This window comes from Cupressus sempervirens, chromosome 8 (genome assembly GCF_028749045.1).
Source record: "Cupressus sempervirens isolate cs-2001-9-10 chromosome 8, ASM2874904v1, whole genome shotgun sequence".
Lineage (NCBI taxonomy): Eukaryota > Viridiplantae > Streptophyta > Pinopsida > Cupressales > Cupressaceae > Cupressus > Cupressus sempervirens.
In genome coordinates this window covers 843,237,925-843,258,739 of record NC_143125.1, presented here as the reverse complement: position 1 = coordinate 843,258,739, position 20,815 = coordinate 843,237,925, and the positions used below count along the sequence as shown (strand labels likewise).

Here is a 20,815-nt window from a genome sequence, read left to right as displayed (position 1 = left end):
GAGTAACCAACCCAACATTGATCCTATCACTGGGGTTTCCCTTATCCCCCAACTTCTTCATGGAGTCAAGCATAGGAGGCTCTTTGCCTCTATCTACTTCAATAGCAACCTTAGAGAAGCTTCATGGTTTCTCAACCTTCTTTTCCACTGAATAGTGTTGATGCAAAACATCTTCCCACCATGTGGACTTAGGAGCCCTTCCCTGTACACAATCCTCAACAACATGCCCTATTTGGAAACACCTCTTGCATTTGAAGGGGATCCTTTCATAATCCACGGATTGTGTCCAACACCCATTTGAAGATTTATCTCTAATCTCATTTGGAAAACTCTTCTCAAAATTCATTTTAACCAATAGTTGAGCAAAGGTAGAATGAAGAAGGTTTGATGAGCCATCATCAACCATTAAAAACACACCTAAAGCATTCCCAAGGGCCTCTAACATTGAATCAAACAAAAGATGCAAGGGTAGATTCAGAAGCCTTACCCAAACTAGAACCCTATCAAATTTCTCTGTGACTGGGCAAAAACTTGGGTGCCATGGCTTGAACATCAGAGGAAACTTATCCTCCCAACACCAAAAAAAATTGCACAAAATCCTATTCTTATCCTCAACACTTTCAAACACAATATTGAAAAAACTCTTTGTTGTTGGATAAATTTGAACCCATCCATCTAAAATGGGCTCCCAATGCTTCGAGATCTAAGCATGCAAAGCCTGTAAGCTTGGCCAAAAATTGCGAAAGTGGCCTATAACACCAACTCTGAAAATACAGAGAGATTGTGATCAATCTCACACTCATCCTCTGCACTAGCTTCAACTATAATAGTCTTTGAAGAAGGGCATAAAGCTTCACCCGAACCCTTCCGACATTTACTCTCCCTCCCTATGGGCGATAGCTTGCCTCTCTCACACCATGTCACAAATCATCCAAACCATATTCATCCTCCCTTTGCATGATATTTACCTTTTGACTCTCGGCATAGGGGGCACCCTTGCACATTGTCTAATCTCCAATCTTTACTAATGGTGAACGAAAAACCCCCACCCTGCAATGATCCACTTGGCTTTTGGTGGCTTTCTGATTCCACAACTTCTCATGCCATCCAAATTGATTGTCATTTGCATCCGAAGGCTCACCCTTGAAGAATGGTGTTAGAGATGTAGTTGAAGGATTGATTGCATGAAAAGCCCTGAAGCTAGTAAGACGTGCACCATAGCCCTGTGCAGTGCTAGAAACTCTAGTGTGAGATGCAACTTTAAAGCTTTTTTTCAACTTCAAAAATCTTTACTACACAAATAACTTACCAAATTTACTTATTATTAATGCATATAGGCATTCTACAATGGTAGAATGGGTGGTGTCATGGTGTGAGTATTAGAATATTTCTAATAATGCTTTATCTATCGTATGTAGATAGTTTCTATTTTTTGTTAGATGCTATTTTCTGCATATCCATTTTGTATATATGAGTTTGTAAGCTTGTTGTAATTTATTCATTATTTTTATTCAATACATAAAATAATCTTTCAATTATTTTATGGTATCAGAGCGAGGTTAAATTTTCTTTGAATTTTTTTTTTCTTATTGAAATTATCTAAAACTGGTTTTCAAAATTATTTTTTCCTAAATAATTTTGCTTCATTATACCTAGTTTAGGCTAGGGTTTGGATGACTATAAATCACATTTTTTTCTGGCAAAATCGCGGCACTTGAAAAATTTAAAAATGTCAATTTTTTTAAAAATCACATTTTTTTCCCTTGGCGATTTGTGGCTCAGTTACAAATGGCGGATCTTTGGTCTATGCTTGCGACTGGTATTTACTTTTGCGATGGGTTTTTGTTTTTGGCAAAGTTTTTTTTTGGAGATCTGCAACTCAGTTTCAAACGGCTCAACATTTTTTATAACCTTCCTTTCTTGGTTTGGTCGCGTGTTTAGACACCAATCACGACCTTACCTACAGATTGCAGAGACGTCAAGACAAATACCTTCAATCTGCCATTTATTTTTGTAACTTTGACCTTCCAAGCCGCCGATTGATATTTAGCTCGAAACCCTATTTTTTGGGGTCTAAATTTTTTTGATTTCATATTTATGGTGGGTTTTTCGAGACCTCATATGAGTCTTTGTCAAAATTTTTTGGGTACCTCATTTTCTATGCCTCAATTTTTAGGCCAGTGGATTTCTATTGTAACTGCAGATTTCTTCTGGGTTTTCCATCTACTATTCTAGGTACTTGTCATTTTTTTCTGGGTCAGCCTAAACATTGCCTCAAAATTTGTGCAAATGGCATCCTTGACCAACCTGATGTTGGAAAACAGTCAATGGTTTAATGAAAATAATTACAACCACTAGAAGCAGTGCATGTTAACCATCTTTGAGTATTGTTGTTTGGATGCACTTGTTCTAGGCACAAAAACTTGTCCTATCCCCACTAGCACACCTGGTGTGACCTTCATTACAATAGATTAGGATAAGTTTGATGATAAGAATCATGAAGCTATTATGCTTCTCAAGCTCTCTATCACAAATGATTAGCTACCTTAGATTCCCTCTGGCAAGTTGGTTGTAGACATCTGGAAATATTTAGAGGAGTTGCATGAAACATCCGACAAGAGTCAAGCATTCTTTTTGAAGAATCAATTGTTTTCAATTATGATGGATGAATGTATGTCCTTATAGGAACATCTCATGAAGATTAATGATATTTGTGATCAACTTGAAGCCATCAGTCCTGAAAAGCTTGCCAACATCTTATGAGCATTTCATAGGGACTCTCAACATCACCTCAACTAATGTTGATTTGAAATTTCTAGAGTTGTGCACCAAACTCCTACAACAGGATTGCTAGAAGCAGTAGTTTGGTAGTCATGCTTCCTCACCCTCATCAGAACAAGCCTTTGCAGCTAAGTTTCAGCCATCTCAGTCATCTCCACAGGGTAGTTCCCATCAATCCTTAGGTAGTTTTCAGCAGAAGAGTGTTCAATGTCATTACTGCCATAAGTACAACCACGTGAAGAAAGATTATTGTTAGCGACTTGCTTCTGAACAAAAGAAGCTAGGAGGGTCCACTAAATGGGCCAATGTTGCTGAACATTTTGAGACAAAGGAGTCTGTGTTCTATGCTTTTATGGCTAAAAGCCCTTCCGATTTAGCCCAATCCTCTACTTGGTATATTGACTTTGGTGCCTCACGTCATTTCTCTCATCGACGTGACTGGTTTACAGATTTCTATCCATTCAACAATTTAGTTGTGTTTGGTAGAGGAGAGGAGTTCACAATAATTGGTAGAGGAAATATTCAGATATAGTTTGGTGGGTGTCAACTCATCTTTCTCAATGTCTACTATGTTTCTAGTATGGCACTCAATCTTCTCTTTGTGAGTTAGATCATGAGAAATTCTCCTCAGTTGTATGTGGTGTTCAGTTCCCACAAATGCTCCGTTATTGATCGAGAGACTCGTCTTACTATTGCTACTAGCCTAGAGGATCATCGCATATATCGGCTTACTGACATTGGTGATTCTCCTGAAACAGCTATGGCAGCTCATGATTTATCTCTTAGTACTTTGTGGCATTAGAGATATGGACATCTTAACATCTAGTATCTCTCTCAGCTATCCTGGGAGGAACTTGTTTCTAGACTACCTTTGATTCAGCCGCAACATCTTGGAGTATGTGACACTTGTCAAGCTGGCAAACAACATCAGACTCCCTTAAAAGATGGAGATTCTTAGTGTGCATCTTAGGTACTTCAATTACTTCATGTTGATATTTGTGATCCTATGAATACATCCTCATTTACTAGTTGCAAATATGTTTTTCTTATTGTTGATGATTTTAGTAGAAAAATGTGGGTGTACTTTCTTAAACAAAAATCAGATGCACTTAGTACATTTCAGAATTTTAAGTTGTTGGTTGAAAATGAGTCTGGCTATAGTATCATTTCTCTTAAAACATTTAAAGGGGGGAATTTTTTTCTCATGCATTCTTTGATTTTTGTGTTGATCATGGCATTAAGCACCAATTCACCACACCTTACACTCCTCAACAAAACAATATTTTTGAGCATCGCAATTGTACGATTATTGAGATGTCTTGTTCTATGTTACAACACATGAGTGTTCCTAATAAGTATTGGGTAGGAGTAGTGTTTATTGTTGGTTACCTTCTGAATCGTTCTCCTACTTAGGTTGTCAAGAAAAAAATTCTCAAAGAATTGTGTTCTGGTGGTAAGCCCATGGTTAGCCACCTGAAGGTTTTTGGCTCTCTTGCCTATGTTTGGATTCCTGATGCTAAACATTCCAAATTAGATTCCAAGACTCAGAGACTCATGCTGACAGGGTATAGTGACAATCATAAGGCCTACAAATTGATAGATATCGACACTGATCATCTTATCTTTAGTTGTGATGTTGTTTTTGAAGAAACTTGAGGAATATTTTTGTCCTCTTCTGAGCAATGTTTTGAGGAACAACCTCACTATGTTCCCTTTCCTTTAGCACCATTTGATGGGCAGAATGATACAGATAATGCCTATCCTAGGACACCTGATGTTGATCTTGTTGAGGCTCTTGAGAATGATCTTCCTCCCATTGTTGCTCCTAAACCTCTTCCAGCTGCTTCATAGGTCAACTCTTCTACTCTCTGACCCAAATGGTGGGTTAAAACTATTAGTGATCTAAAGGATGATGAGCTCATCGAAGGTAGAGCTTCTCAAAATAAGTGCCAACAAATAGTTAATTTTTCTCTTATGGCTAACATTCATAGTGTTTATGAGCCCTAGACTTACTCCGAGGCTAAAGATATTCCTGAATGGGAACTTTCTATGGAAGCTAAACTTTAGAGCATTCAAAAAAATCAAACTTGGGTTCTTTCTGATCTTCTTGTAGGGAAGAAGCTCGTTAGCTACAAATGGGTGTACAAGGTTAAATATAAAGTTGATGGCATCTTAGACAACTATAAGGCTTGTCTTGTTGTTTGAGGGTTCTCACAAAGGGAAGGTATTGACTATGAGGAGACTTTTTCTCCTATAGCTAAAATGAGTACCATATGGCTTGTTCTTGCTTTAGCAACTCAGCTTGGTTGGAAAATGCATCAAATAGATGTCAAGAGTGCTCTTTTGAATGGCGACTTACAAGAAGATGTCTACATGATGCAACCTTTTGGATTTAAGGTTACTAGTCAGGAACACAAAGTCTGTAAACTTGTCAAAGCTCTCTATGCTCTGAAACAAGCTCCTCGAGATTAGTACATGAAAATTGACAAATATTTAACCAATCATGATTTTCAAAGGAGTCCATCGAATTCAAACCTATCTATCAAACATGTATGTAATGATATCTTGTTTATCATTGTTTATGTGGATGACTTGATCATCATTGGAAGTTCGACACATCTGATCGTGAAAATCAAATAGGATTTGTGTAGCACTTTTGAGATGACAAATTTGAGACTCTTGCACTATTGTCTTGGAATTGAGGTTTGGCAGACTAAACACAGTATCTTTCTTTCTTAGTCCAAGTATGCTAGAAGTCTTCTGGACAGGTTTAGAATGCAGGATTGAAAACTTTCCCTCACTCCTATGGAACCCCGGCTCAAATTATTTGCTTAGTCTGATTCACCCGTTGTAGATAAATCCTTGTTTAGACAACTAGTGGGTAATCTCATTTTTCTTACTGCCACCAGACCTGACATTAGTTTTGTTGTATGCTATGTGTCTCACTTTATGACAGCACCCAAGACTAATCATTGGATAGCTGCAAAGCGTGTCCTATGCTATGTGAGTGGTACTCTTGATTATGGTCTTCTATACACTAAGAAGTCTGATTCTACACTATATGGCTACATAGATTCATATTGGGTCGGCTCTGTTGATGATTGTAAATCTACTGCCAAAAATGTGTTTAATTTAGGATTTGCTGCTGTGACATAGACTAGTAGGAAGCAACAAGCGGTGACCCTTTCTTTGACTAAAGAAAAGTATCAGGGAGCAGTTAAAGCAGCTTGTGAGGCAGTTTGGCTTTGGCGGATGCTTGCAGATATGCATGTTCCTCAATCAAGACCGACTCCTATATTTTGTGATAATCAAGGAGTACTCAAACTGGCAAAGAATCTGGTCTTCCGTGAACGAACCAAGCATGTCAAAACACATTGTCATTACATTCGTTAGCTGGTTGAAGAGAAATCTATTCAGTTGCTATATGTTCCCACTTTAGAGCAGTCTGCTGATATCTTTAACGAGTCTCTCGGTTTTGATAAATTTGTAAAATTTAGGGAGGCTATTGGTGTTATTGATAGATTAAGCATTATGGGAGGGTATTAGAATATTTCTAATAATGCTCTATCTATTGTATGTAGATAGTTACTATTTTCTGTATATCCGTTTTGTATATATGAGCTTGTAAGCTCGTTGTAATTTATTCATTGTTTTTATTCAATTATTTTAGTTAGTGTGTTAATGTTAACTTTTATCTTTCTAGATTAAATTTGACAACCATCTACATGTCAAAATTTTAAATTTTATTATAAATAGATTATGCTATTAAAGATTTTTTTTAATACACACCAAATAAAATATTTGAATATTTGCTAAAATTATAATCTTTGGAGATATAAATAGCCAATTTAAAATAAATAAAACAAAACAAATGAAACAAAAAAAGAAAAGAAAATATAAATAGTTTTGGATGTATTAAATTAAATTTTAAACATTTTGTAGTGGATATCTATCAGCATTTCTTTAGATAGATTTATTTAAGATATCTATACTAGTTTTTAAAATGTATGTATCAACTTAATAAAATTCTTATTAATCAAACTAGAACCTACCAACACTTCTTTTAAATATTATAGTTTACAAAATATTAACATTTAAATGTAGAAGTCAATTATATTAAAAAGAGGGCTTTGAAGAAAGATAAAGAGTATGAAGTAGCCTCAAGGTGGAGAGGGACATTGATTATGTAAACTATACTTATCTTTCAAGTAAATGATGGAAGACCAAGCAATATTTAACTACAGATTTTCCTTATCTTAATCATAAAACCCATGATACATAAATCTATTGATTTAATTCTTTTGTTAAGATATCTTTTAACATGAATAATTTTTAAGTTATTATAATATTGTTAAATCTTTATATATATATAAAATTAATTTTCCATATTTGAAGCATTTAAAAATTATCATATCAATCTTTCTACAAATTTGTAGGGATTTAATTGTAAAGTTTTTTTTAAAAATTAGATTTATGATTGAAACTATAATACTATCATATGCCTATTAACAACATATTGTTTGAAGTTTGTCTTTTAACAAAATATTATTTGAAGTCTATTATTGAATGAGAAGGATTTTTAGAGAACACAACAACAACAATAATAACAATAACAATAATAATAACAATAATAACAATAATAACAATAATAACAATAACAATAACAATAATAATAATAACAACTATAATAATATAAAAACAACACTAATAATAATAACAACAATAATAACAACAACAATAATAATAACAATAATAATAATAACAATAATAATAATAACAAGAATAACAACTATAATAACAATAACAATAACAATTTAATAATAACAATAATAAGAACAAGTAACACAGTTTGGCTTAATATTATTAAAATATGAAAATAATAATATTTTTATAATAATAATATATAATATTATTTCTTAAACTATTATATTAATATACGAAAGATATTTTTTAGTATTTGTATTTTTAACTAAATGACAAATATTAAATTATAAAAAATTTAAATCAAATCATTTACATTAAAATTATTAAACATTCACTTAATAAAAACTAATTGTTACTAATTGTTAAATTATTTTACAATACACACAGCCAATATAAGACCTAAATGAATTCAACAATCAAATCTTAGAAAAATAATTTCTTAAAATTGTAATGGTAACAATCATATACATCTATCTATAAATTTTTTTAAAATAAATTACTTTTTAAGTTGAAATTATTTGACTAGTTAAAACATAAAATCTAAAAAAGTATCACAATAATAAGCCTACCACAAGTACTAATAATAATAATAATAATAAAAATTTCTTTTGTCCACCCCACCCAACATTCTAAATATGTTGAAATGGTAAATATCTACTCATATAATTTATTATTTAATTATAATTCAGAAATTTAATTATTTAATAAATAGTAATAACTTAAGATGTGAGAAAACTTGATCATGGGAGACCTGTTAACTGATTTTTCGATTGTTTATGATATAAAAAAGCAATAGCTTTCAACAAACTGACAGATAACGAGTTGACTTATGTACTGAAAGTTCAGTCACCACACTTTCAGTTTATCAGCAGTTGCTTGTACAGCGAAAACAAACTCTGCTTAAAATCTGATTTTGAAAACAGGGAGCTATAATCTGGAATCTGAATATTTCTTATATAAAATTCTGAAATAACAGCTATAAACTCCAAACTGAAACTCAATTTTCAGATGCAAATTAATAACCAAATATTTCTCTGTTGTAGGCTTTTAAATATGAACATCATGCCATGAAAATAAAATTAAGAAAGCACTTTTAACTTAGAGAGAGAACAGATAAAGGAACCCAATTTGGTAAAAGGAAAATATATCTTTAGATCAAATTTAATAAATTTTAGAAGCTAACATGAAGAGATTTTTACAATCATTTATAGTATCAGAAAGATGTAGATTCTGGATTTGATCGTGTGTCATATTTTTGTATCAAGAATCATACAGAATCACACTTAGTGATCCATCATCATGTCCTACCCCCAGTAAGATTTGAAAGAAAACAATTTCTCCTCTACAAGATTAGCTGAAAATCTTCAAATGTGATCGAAACATAGTTGCAATTGTATTAAAGACAGTCCAAAAGCTCACCAAATCTCTGGAGTTCGAAAAAAATAAATATAAACACTCAAATACTACTGCAGTTCACAAGAAACCCATTGGATCGGTGTAATTTATGAACTATAAATATGCACAAATACAACGAAATACAAAAATAAGATCTTATTTGATTCTCAAAAGCATGCAACCAGCATGCCAGTGTAGAATGTATATTTTATACAAATCAATATATGCAAATACGAAGAAATACAAGAATAAGAAGATCTGACCTCAGGTCAACACCCCAAACCCTAGCAAACAGTTTTCTTAGAGACTAAAAAACCTGTCCATGAAATACAAAAAGCAATCCTGTATCCATCTATCAAGAGCAGTACAATTTGAATTGTGAAATATACTCAAGAGTGCTGCTAAATGATCATAACTTCATATTCTACATTGCTAAACTTATGTGAACGGGGGAATTCACATCAAGTAGACTGAAAACTTGCTAGATACTGAAGCAGAGCAGGAACTTCTTTGGCACATGGCCCTCTGCACGATATTTGGCTCCCATCTCCTCCGCCTTGAGAATTTCCTCTCCACGTTTAGCCTCCACCATCGCCTTCTTCTCTTCTGCCTTCTTGTGTATGGTAGCAATTTCGTTTTTCATTTTCTCTACATATGCCGCTTTCTTCTTCTCCAACTTCTCCTGCAAATATGTAGACTCTCTTAGATACAATCAAGTTAAAAAGAAAACCTTATTCGATTGAAAAACTCTGCTTCAGGCCATTAATGGCCTAAAAGTTTGGATGCTATTAACGCACTGCTTTACAAACTGAGTGACTAGTCAAGACAGTTGTACACTAGTATATTAAACAGCTTACTTAATCTTGACATTGCTATTTAATCTTGTTAAATTTCTACAATCTATTTGAAGTGTAAAATTTTTGTTTCTGGATTTAATTATGTGCTTTTTTGCATCAACATTTCAGATCACACTCCATGATCTATCATTCTGATGAGAGAATGCAAGAATGGAATAAAAAACACACAGTCGAACCCAGAAACAAATTTTTTACATTAGCTAGTCATGTTCATCAGACTCTATCAGTCTAGTATGCAGAAGAGGAAAAGATTTTACCTCAGCTTTTCTTAACTTAGTTTCAGTTGCAGACTTCTTTGTTTCTTCCCACGCAGTAATATTTGTCAATGCCTTGTGGTACCTAAATCAATGAAATCACAAGCCTAATCAGGATCCAAACATCTGTCTAATTCTAATGCGTTTATTGAGAAAACCTTATTCTAACAAGGGTCGATGCTATTCTCTCAAAATCTGGTCACAAAAGTATCCATAGTGAGTAAAATATTTAATGATGACACCAAAAAAAATTGTTTTTCGATTCAATTGTGTGTTTTTAGTATCAACGTTTCAGAGTACACTCTATGATCTATCATATATTTCTTTTTTTACTATCCTTCTCTCATCGTGATGATGGATCATAGAATATGATCCGGAATATTGATGCTAAAAACATACACAATTGAATCAAGTAACAATTTTTTTTTGATAGAAATGGATTGTGAAAATCTGATATTATTAATTAATCACTTACTTGTTTTCAGCTTTGGCTACTTCATTTTCTTCCCATGCCTTGACGAGAGCTGCTCTCTTTTCTTCATTCACTTTTGCTAATACAGCATCTACAGATACAACAACCACCAAAAACAAAAAAAATTCAATACTCTGCACTATGCACCGTGTGAATGTATGCATTACTACGCCCTGCAAATAAAACCTTAAATTGCCCATGATTTGATTTCCCAAATCATAGAAAAAAAAAGTTGTGTATGCATATGAGAAGGCTGGAACATATGGCAAATGACGTTAAGAATATATAATACACACCTCTGTTTATGGAACCCGATTTCTCAGGGGCAGGCTCAGCAACCGGTAGCTTCTTCTCTTCTACCAAAAGGAGTTTAAAAGATCCAATCAGAAAGACACACCATTTCACCAGCTAGTGTTAAACTATTCAATATTGCAAAATCTACTTCATACAAGGCATTAAGTACACTATTTTTCGTAGATTTACGATTCAATTCAAGCCAAACAATTTTTCGTAAATCGGTGAATCGAATCAGCGATAAAGGGTTTATGAAATAAGTTATTCACTAAATTTCAAGGATTTTTATAATTTGCCAATTCATGGCCGATTCAAGATTCAATTCGGCCTTGCCGATTTTGATCCGATTCCGATTCTTGTTACTTTGGTTTATCCAAATTAAAGATCTGCTCCTGTGGCCAGTGGGTGGCATGTTCTAAAACTATTTCATGAATCCAATTGGATAGAGCATTTCTATACCTACATACAATAACAATAAGCCCTTAAAGAAAATGCACGCTCTATCCAGACATGGGTAACAAGGGCTTCAAGCTCCTAAGGAACTTGAATTAATGCTCTCAGAAAAATAAACTAAACTTCGGAAAAGAGGGAATGCATTCACAAAGATTTTCTTGGAAGACAAACACCTTAAGGGAACTTGACTAGACAGCAACAAATTTGAAAAATTCAATCCCTTCATATTATGAGCATGAGGATTTGACAGACTGGGTTTGCACAAAAAGCTTCTGAGAAAAAATCATGATCCAAAACATTTGCAAAGTTACACATACAGAGTTTTTTGGCAGAAATTTTTCATCCAATCGCTTTTTCTATTATAATCATTCTATTTTATGGATAGAAAACCTTACCTTCAGCAATCACCAAAGCCTTAGATTCATCCGCAACGGTATGATCTTCCCCAGAAGGCACTGCTTGCGGATCTAATACAGCCTTTTCCTCTGGGACATCCTTACTGACAACAGGAGCTGCAATAGGCTCTGCTGGGGCTTGCTCTTCACCCATGTCTAATATTTTCCCTTAAGATACCGATTCTTCACTAGAACTACAAAACAAACACAACTCCATCAAGCCATTGAAAACAAAGTCTAAACTAGACTCTAGAGCATAAAATCAAATTACTAAGAAGATATTTGTGTGAGGATGCGTGTAGATAGATTGATTTGGACAGGTGAGGCTGAGAGCTCAACTGCAGGAGAACGGTAAAAACACTAAATGTAAAAATTATCACGACCAATGAAAACAGATGAGGTCAGGATTGTGAGCTGGGTGAATTTGGCATACCTTTTAGCACTTGGTTCTTAGTCGAAGAGGTTCAGTCGTAAGACTTATACCCATATCAAATAGCTACAAATATTTTGTGGAGGACCTCCATAAAAAAAAATCCCAAATCTGAACACAGTAAAAGTCCAATAGACTCACCTAAACACACCCTGCAAGAGGAAGGATGACTACTTGGAAAGTTAGTATGCCTGTGAAACTTGGGCATTTGCATGTGTTGTTGACAGTAATTATGTGGTTGAGTTGCCACCGATTGTATGACAGATTCTCCTAGCTCATATAACCTTATTTAGCCTTCCAATCTTCTCTGCAACTGTCTATAAAAGGATGCAAATCTAGTTGACATGGTAAAGTAAAAAAAATGGTCTAGAAAGTGAATTTTGTGCTTTGGCTCATGATTGATCTCTTAGAACAATCTAGACGTATTGATATCAAATTCTCCCATACGCACCAATCAAACTATGCACCCAAGGTAGTTTAGTACTCATCAAACTCACCAATTTGTAGATCCATCACGTCAGACAGTGTAATATTCCAAACCATGAATAGTATCTCCTTTTATCAAAACAGCGAGTGGTTACTACAAAATGGTCAGAGAAGCGAATTCCCTTAAATCTGACTAACCCTGTCATCAACCCCCAACAACTAACAGAAATGGGTACATGCCTAGCTAACTCGCCCCTAAACTCTACAAAAATGGTGTGTGCCCGCTAAATTGTAGATAGATCTTTTGGTGGGTTACTTACCTGAAAACAGGTAATCACCTGTACACACGCTACAAGAGGAAAATGAGTACTTAAAAAGTTGATACGAGAGTGAAACTTGGGCATTTGCATGTGTAGAGTTAGAAACGATAGATTCCCCTAGCTAATATATCCTTTTTTTGGCCCTCCATTCTTCTCTGCAACTGGCTATTAAGGATGCAATCTATTTGGTATGCTGGAGAACAAGAAGTTTAGAAAGTGAATTTTGGGATATGGGCTCATGATTAGCCTCCTAGAACAGTCTAGGCGTATCGTATTAAAATCTGAAATGGTATTATAAACCATCCCATACTATTACTGGGCATCAATCTTAACATAAAAACTCTACATCCAACCAAATACTTATCAAATTGTGCTCCCAAACATCGGTAGGATCCATCACGTCAGTACAGTACAAAGTTCCTTATAATAAGCAGAACTCGTTTTAACGAAACAAAAAGTGGTTTCTACACCATAAGGGTCGGGGAATTCCCTTGAATCCGACTGACACCATTAGCAAGACTCAACATAAATTTGACTGAAATCGTAACCGGAACCCCGCAGAAATCTGACTGACAACCATAACAGAAACCAAACAGTTAACAAATAGGTACATGCCTGACAAATCACACCCAAAATTCTACAGAAACGGTGTGTTCCTACCAAAATTCTACAGAAATAGCGTGTTCCTACCATACTTCTACAGAAATGGTGTATTCCTACCAGATTCTAGATACAGCTTTGGTAATTTACTGACCTGAAAACGGATAACGCAATCAGATTTGATTGATTGGTGCTTCCAGAGTTTTCTTTACCAAAATCCCCAACTGGGTATCTTGCAGTCCTGGAAGTTTCTTCTCAACACTTGGCTTTGATGCAATCGAGTGCATAAAAATGTATCTGAAAATGTCAGTAACAATAAAGAACAAGGATATTAGGTCGGCCAAGTCAAATTTCAACAATGTTTTGGTTTACTGAAATTTTTGAAATCCTTTATGTTTGAAATATCACTGAATTTCTGTAGCAGTTATTGGAAATGACAATGAAAAATCAGGCTGTGACAGACTGGCTGACCCCTTTTCCCTTCAAGACAGACTGTTCTCAATGCTAACCAAACAAGGAATCTCTAAGCAAAACAAAGGTGGGGCAAGAAGTAAATATCGTGCAAATCTCCCACACACCCGTGTCACGACACCTCATCGGGAAAAAAACTAAAAAAACGGCAACATCTCTTTCTGCAGAACGAAATCATGGAGTTTGAATTCAAAAATTCTAACAAATTAATTCAGAGTCTTTGCATAACAAGGTAGATATTTCTCATAGTACTATGCAAATGTAATGAGAAAATGAATTTAAATTAGTATTCTAATTAAATTTCGGTAAATGTCGAAGATGAGGCATAAATTTTCTTTACCAATTCACTTGAACTGTTGTCCAGATATTTATCAGTTTGCATGTTTTAAAATAAATAATAATGCAATCGCTTTCACTAGAACATGTCTATAATTTAAGCAACCCCACATCTGAATTACAACTCATCTCACATACTTTAAGTATTTCCAAGTAAATACTTTAAGTATTTCCAAGTAAATACTTTAAGTATTTCTAAGTAAATACTTTAAGGTCATTCATTACGTGTGATGATTCAAAGTAGAGAGTGGGAAAATTTGTTGAATAGACTTCTATTTTTCAAAAGCAAATACACCCACATATGATTAAGCTTTGGTGTGAAGTGTCTCCTTATATACAATTTGGTTTCATAGTGTTAGAAATAGAAAGTTACATTCTTTTCCTATTTGGGTCATAACCATAAAGTTAATTTCATCATTTGTCATAGATGTTTCTAAGGTTAAGATAGGGTAGATAGTCAAAATCATAAGTGAAGAAATTTGAAAGTTTGTAAACTGAAATCATTATCATTTTAATTTGCAAAATTGAATGCAAACCTTAGTATATCTTAAATATGACGGATGGTGCTTACTCTTGAAGGCACATGGATGCAATCTATACATCACACCAATAAAAAGATAAATAATGAATTTAAAAGAATGAAATCTTTTGATTAATTAATGGTGAAATGATGAAGACAATGATGTATTTGTAAGTCTAGAATATGAAGATAATAATGCGTATTTTGTTAGGTGTCAAATCAATTAAAATGAGGAAGTTTATCATCTTGAATCTATGTGAAGATAATCAATCCATGAGGAGATAATGCTGCATTACTTATTTAAGTGATGGGTATTTTTTTGCACATAAAGTTTTCATTTAGAAAATTAAGTCAACCAATGAAAGAAAAGATTTCAAATTTGAAGAAGAGTTAACTTAGAAGAAATGAATATGTTTCTAAAAATTAATAAGAGATGATTAACAAATAATAATAAATAGATAGTTATCTCACATTTAATTAAAATAATATATTATTTAATTAAATGGATATAGATAATTAAAAATAAAAATAATTAAAAGGGGATTATTAATTCACATTTAATTAAATAGGTGATTGCAACTTGGTGTGCAATGGGTATGTCGAAGAGGTATATAAGGTCAATTGGTGGGCTGTTGAGAATTTAAAGTTGTTTGTGCAAAAAAGGTCTAAATTGAGAAGTGATAGCTTCAACTAAAATATGCATATAGAAGAATCCAATCATAATATAATAAAATTTTAGGATAAATAGAGAAAGAAAGAGAGAGAAAATGAGTGAGAGGGTTCTATAGCTAGATATAAAGATATAGCAAGTGATATGTACAGAGAGGTAGTAATGCAATCCATACTTCTTGCTCCCAATCTCAACAAACTAATACAAAATTAATAATGAACATTTAGATTGCAACAAAATAAAAATTCATTTCCCACTAATTTCTACAAACAAATTTACAATCATGTTATGATGCTAGCCTACTCTTTGGTGTGTTTGTTCCTTGTTCTTCTCATTCAATGCAACCACCATATATTATTTTCCTTAACTTCTCTCTAAATATTTCATCCCTTTCACACTTTTTCTATGCTTATCTTGCAACTCTATTTTTTTTATGCTACTCTCACAATTTTTTCAGCTACTCTCACAAAGTCCTCTACTCTCTTCTTGGCCACATTGCTCATTATACAACCACACACTAATTTCTTCAGCCAACATGTTTTACTACTTAGCCAATACCCACACTTCGTTATATTTTTCAAAAGTCGTCTTAAACATTTTCAACTTTTCCTTTTTTTGGCTATTTGTTGGATTATTTTGTTCACTTCCTTGCAGTATTTCATTCCTCCTCTTCTTCTATTAATGCCTTTTCATGTTCTCTATCTTTTCACATTTCTATTTGTCTTCATTTGAAAATACTTTATTCTTTTTCTTTTTTTTTATCGATAATAGGCAATTACCATAATTTTATTAATTATTAAAATATCCTTACAACTTTGTTTTGTCCTTGTTCAAAGTGCATGCATGAGGGGGGAAAAGAACATGGAAGAAAACCCTTGGTCTCACCTAAGATGCTTGCATCCTATCTACTTAAATTGTATACATGCCACTTATTTTAGTAAGCAGACTATGGGAAGGCATACCTTCTCTTACATATGATTTAGTGATAATACACATTTTGGGTATTCATTCCCCATATTTGAGAAGATAAAATTTCTCTTACATATACTTGAAATTAGAATACAAATTTGGTGTAAAATTATTTCGAGCCTTCTTCTTACTCTTCTTCCTCTTTGTTAGCGTGTTCTACAAAATTAATAAATAGAGTCAATTTGAAAGAGATAAACATACCTTAGCTTTCATTTGTCATTTTGGATCACTTCTTATTTGGATTTCTATATAAAGGGGAAATACATTCTATTCAAACATTTAATATGTTAATTGTAGCTAATAAATCTATTTGGTTACATGGCCTAAATTTTTATAATTTATCCACATGAAATCCTTATTTTGTTCTAATGTTTCATATGATTGAAATCAAAGAAGATGTTTAAGGAAAATCACAATGCATTTTGTATTGGTTAAAAGAACATAGGATAATAAAATAAAAAGTATGAGATCTATCGAAATACAAAATAGATTGATCAAAATGAATAGGAATGAAACTAAAAGTACTAAGTTAAATAATGCTTTGTAAAGATCCTCAAATTTAATCTAATGAATTAAAATTGCTAAAAAATTGCATAAAGTAAGTATGCACTCCTAGTTAAAAAGTTCTTTATTTTTGTTTCTACAATTTAAGATGAAATAAAATTGAAGTCAAAATAGAATGGATATACATATTTTCCAACACTAGAAGAATATGATTTGTTGGTGATCATGATATTTTGTCATGTTCTCCATCAAAGTCTTTCCACTTATGTATTTTTCGGCATTGGAAGAATATGATCTGTTTGTGATCATAACATTATGTCATGTTCTCAATCAATGTGTCTCATTTCCATTTCAACTTCACTTGTACAAATTCACATGATGTATAGGAATTTAAAGAGTTTGAATTTTGATAGTATGTGTTTTAATGAATGTTTGAAAGATGTTGGCAAAGTTTTTAGAATGTAGCTTTATGCCTGATTTGTTTTGTGGAAATTATTTATGAGCTTTATAAGGATTTTTTTTGTCCATAACCCACACTTGTTGCAATTTAGATGACAATATCTCTTAAATTCATCTTGTTGAATAATTCAATTTCTTGTTCATGCCTACATAATTTTCATACATACATATTAGATTATTTACAACTATAATAGATGTGATAATCCCCCCTTTATCACACTTTGATGGATGTACATACCTTATACAAAAGTGCTTGTTTACTAAGGTGGTTGTATTTCTTAGCTATATTTCAAACATTCTCTTTCACACTCCATAATCATCATGATTTGAGCTGGGTCTAACATAGAGAGAAATGATCTTTACAAAACTAATAATAGGGAAGCTACACTAAAACAAGATTGAAGGAAATAAACAATATTCCTTTTGGCTAGGGTTGATCAATATCCTTTATTACTTCCATACAATAACACTGGAATCCCATACAATTATGCAACACCCTCATGAATTTTCTTTCTAACTTATACACGCCTATATGCAATATCTTCTCTTTTTCATAGAACTTAGAAATGTCGATGATTATATCTAACGTACCATCCTCCTTGACCTCTACTACTATAAAATTTTATTCTACACATTTTATTGCATCTCCAAATTACTCAAGTACCTTTGCTACATCTTCACTCGTCAAGAGCAATACCCAATCCTTTTCAAATTCTTGATGAACTTCTATGATAACCTCTACCTTCTGAACAACTTCCTCTTCTACTACCTCAATCTGCAAGGCAATTTCTTCTCTAATTGATGATCCACCACAATCATTTCTATTAGAGTAATGAAGTATCTTCTTATTAATTAAATCTTGCTGATTTAATTATTAAGTCACTTATTATCTCTAGTTTACTTAAGCTAAACTTTAGACATATTATAATTAATTCTTTTATTAATTATTATCACGCAACCTAGGTTAGTTACCTGTTAGGGTTTTGATCTCCTTTTATAAGGATTGATCTCTTTGTAATTTATTCATTCACTTTGATAATAGAAATTTTCTCTTTTTGCTCATCAAGAATGTCTAATCTATGGATCTAGCAATTCTAGCCTCCATAGCTTTTTGCTTCTCTATTTTATGACAGGTGATTCTTCAGAGCTATGGGGTATCCTTTTGTAGTATTTTTGCAAACGCACTGAGATAAAGTGTCACTTTGTTGCATTTCAGGATCTTGCACATCTTTGTATTTTTTTGTACTCGCACTACATTATAAAGTGCCTTGGGGGTTTTATGTTGTCCATATTTGCCATCTTCCTTTGTCAAGTGAGTGTTCCTTCCATGACATTAGCCTCATGATGTGTTGATGATACTTGCTAGTATAGGTGTTTGTACTTCTTTTGCACTCTCGATGTTCCTGGTTCTTTTTATGAGAGATATTGCATTCGATTTTAGTGCTCATGTCTTATCGCTTGGTATTATAGGGGGTTATGTTGGTCCTATTGCCTTCTTGGTTTGATGGAGTGAGCTATGTATTCAATATTTAATCTTATGTACTAGGCGATTGTAGTGGCTAGATACCTATGCATTTTGATAAGATGGATCATTTACCATTTAGAAATTCTTTTGTTCCTATTTTTGGAGGCCATGAAGATGTTGGAAATGATTGAAAAGCTCATGAGTGAGGAGTAATGGAACTGGTAAAGAATGTTTTCAATCTTTTTTTGTCATTGATGTCAAACCTGCTACTTGCAGGAATGACAATTGCTTTAGTGATCCAAATACTATAAGTTGGTTGATTGACAAGGAGGAGGCAATCAATAAGATGTAACTAGAGCAACTAGAGAAAGGTTGAAGTTATGATGTTGTAATGAAGTATAAGGATAAGCTAAGCCATTGATGAAATAGTCTATTGATGGCATACTCTAAGACACAGAGGATGGACACACTAAGACACATGATGTAAGGATTAACTAAGTTCTAGTTAGTGCCGAACAGATTCTCAGTTGAAGTTGAGCAAGTTCAATTTTAGTGTGTGCCGAGTGATCTTCAAGTGCTGAACAATCTTCAGGTGTCGAGCAGTCTTCAGGTGTCGAGCAAGAAACAGGTGCCGAGTGAAGATACAGGTGCCGAGCAAGATACAAGTGCCGAGTAACACAGAAGAAGTCTAGCATCAAAAAATCAATAATGCCGAGTTGCTGCATTAATTTGAAAATCAAAGATTCGTCAAATCTGAGCCGACATGGTAGTTATCTAGAATTTTGTGAATCAGATAGAAGATAAGAATGATGAGATGGTGGCATAGAACACTATGTAAAATGTTTTTGACGAATACAATTGGATTCTAGACGAAGTTTCTAAATAAGAGCAAGATATGGGATAGATACATTGTATCCTACCTAATCTATTGAAACCCTAAAATTGGAGAAGGCAAATCGAGCAGGAAAGGTATCCCGAATCTCTATTTAAGGAGTCATAAGGTCACAAAGCAAAGTGGTGGTCAAGCATGAAAGCATGAAGTGTTGAAGAAGGTGCTAAGGTGGAAGAGAGCATAGATACTCTACTTCGATAGGTGACCATAGATATGATTGCATTGGTATGATGAGTAAGAAGACTCAAGGTGACGAAGCTTGAGATGACAAGCTGACAGAGCTGAAGTGATCAAAGCCAAGCAAAGGATTGAACTGAAGTGTGATCTGTAATCTGCAAGATATGTTGTAAGTTGTATCAGATCAAAAGCCATTATTGTTACTCTCTAGAAATTGTAATAGTTAAAATAAATCCTATGGACTTAGGTTGGTTTAATAGCCATATTGTAAATCCTTTAACAGGGTGACATTCCAAGTGAATGTTCCAAAGTCTTTTAACCAGGCCCATTCCTAACAGTATAGTGAAATCCTCTAACAAGGTCACATTTAAAAATGTGTTGTAGCCTTTAACAGGGAAGACCTTTAATAGGGTAGACCATTAGAAGTGGTTGAAATCAATTGCATAGTTATTTTGTGGGTATCATCCCCAGTCCAATTTTACCTTCTTATTCTTGGAGAGTTTCTAGGTTATCAAATCCTTAGTATTATGGTGTGATGCATGTTTACTTTTCATGATTGTTTAATGTTCAATTGCATGCATGATAGTTTCAGTTATGTGTCATTAAGGATTTGTAGAAAAAGTTGCATTAGACATCATTGGACCTTGAATAATTGATTCACCCCCCCTCTTAGTTATTCTAAAGAATTATAACAATTGGTAGCAAAGCCTAGCTACTGACTTAGTTTAAAGGGACCAGAAGTAGAAAAGATCAAAATGCCTAAGAGAGAAGTTCCCAAGCTCAACAAAGACAACTTTGTTGCATGGAAAAGCTTGATGAAGCTACATCTTGGATCCATAGGAGATTATGCCCAAAATTCAATTGTTACTGAACATGTTGATCCAACTGGTACTCTTATTGTTGAAGATTTGAAAAACAAATAGGAACACAATCAGACAATGCTGAAAATTGCTTCTGCACTCAACTATGCT

The 20,815-nt window shown here is 33.5% G+C and overlaps 1 protein-coding gene across 7 annotated transcripts; it reads right to left on the bottom strand.

Moving 5' to 3' along the window:
• Window positions 1-9,021: 9,021 nt before the first annotated feature.
• LOC149545048 (remorin-like) lies at window positions 9,022-13,906 on the bottom strand. 7 transcript variants are annotated; one of them, XM_089795549.1, is made up of 7 exons: window positions 13,820-13,906; window positions 13,536-13,678; window positions 11,606-11,799; window positions 10,760-10,819; window positions 10,467-10,554; window positions 9,995-10,076; window positions 9,022-9,562 (listed from the first exon to the last, which is right to left on the bottom strand). In XM_089795549.1, the coding sequence occupies exons 3-7, from the start codon at window positions 11,757-11,759 to the stop codon at window positions 9,362-9,364; spliced, it is 585 nt and encodes a 194-aa protein (XP_089651675.1). In that variant the 5' UTR covers window positions 11,760-11,799; window positions 13,536-13,678; window positions 13,820-13,906; the 3' UTR covers window positions 9,022-9,361. The 7 variants fall into 7 exon arrangements, with proteins under 7 accessions (XP_089651675.1, XP_089651674.1, XP_089651679.1 ...); XM_089795548.1 differs by having other exon boundaries at window positions 13,853-13,906; XM_089795553.1 differs by having other exon boundaries at window positions 10,760-10,816; window positions 13,853-13,906.
• Between the last annotated feature and the right edge of the window lie 6,909 nt (window positions 13,907-20,815).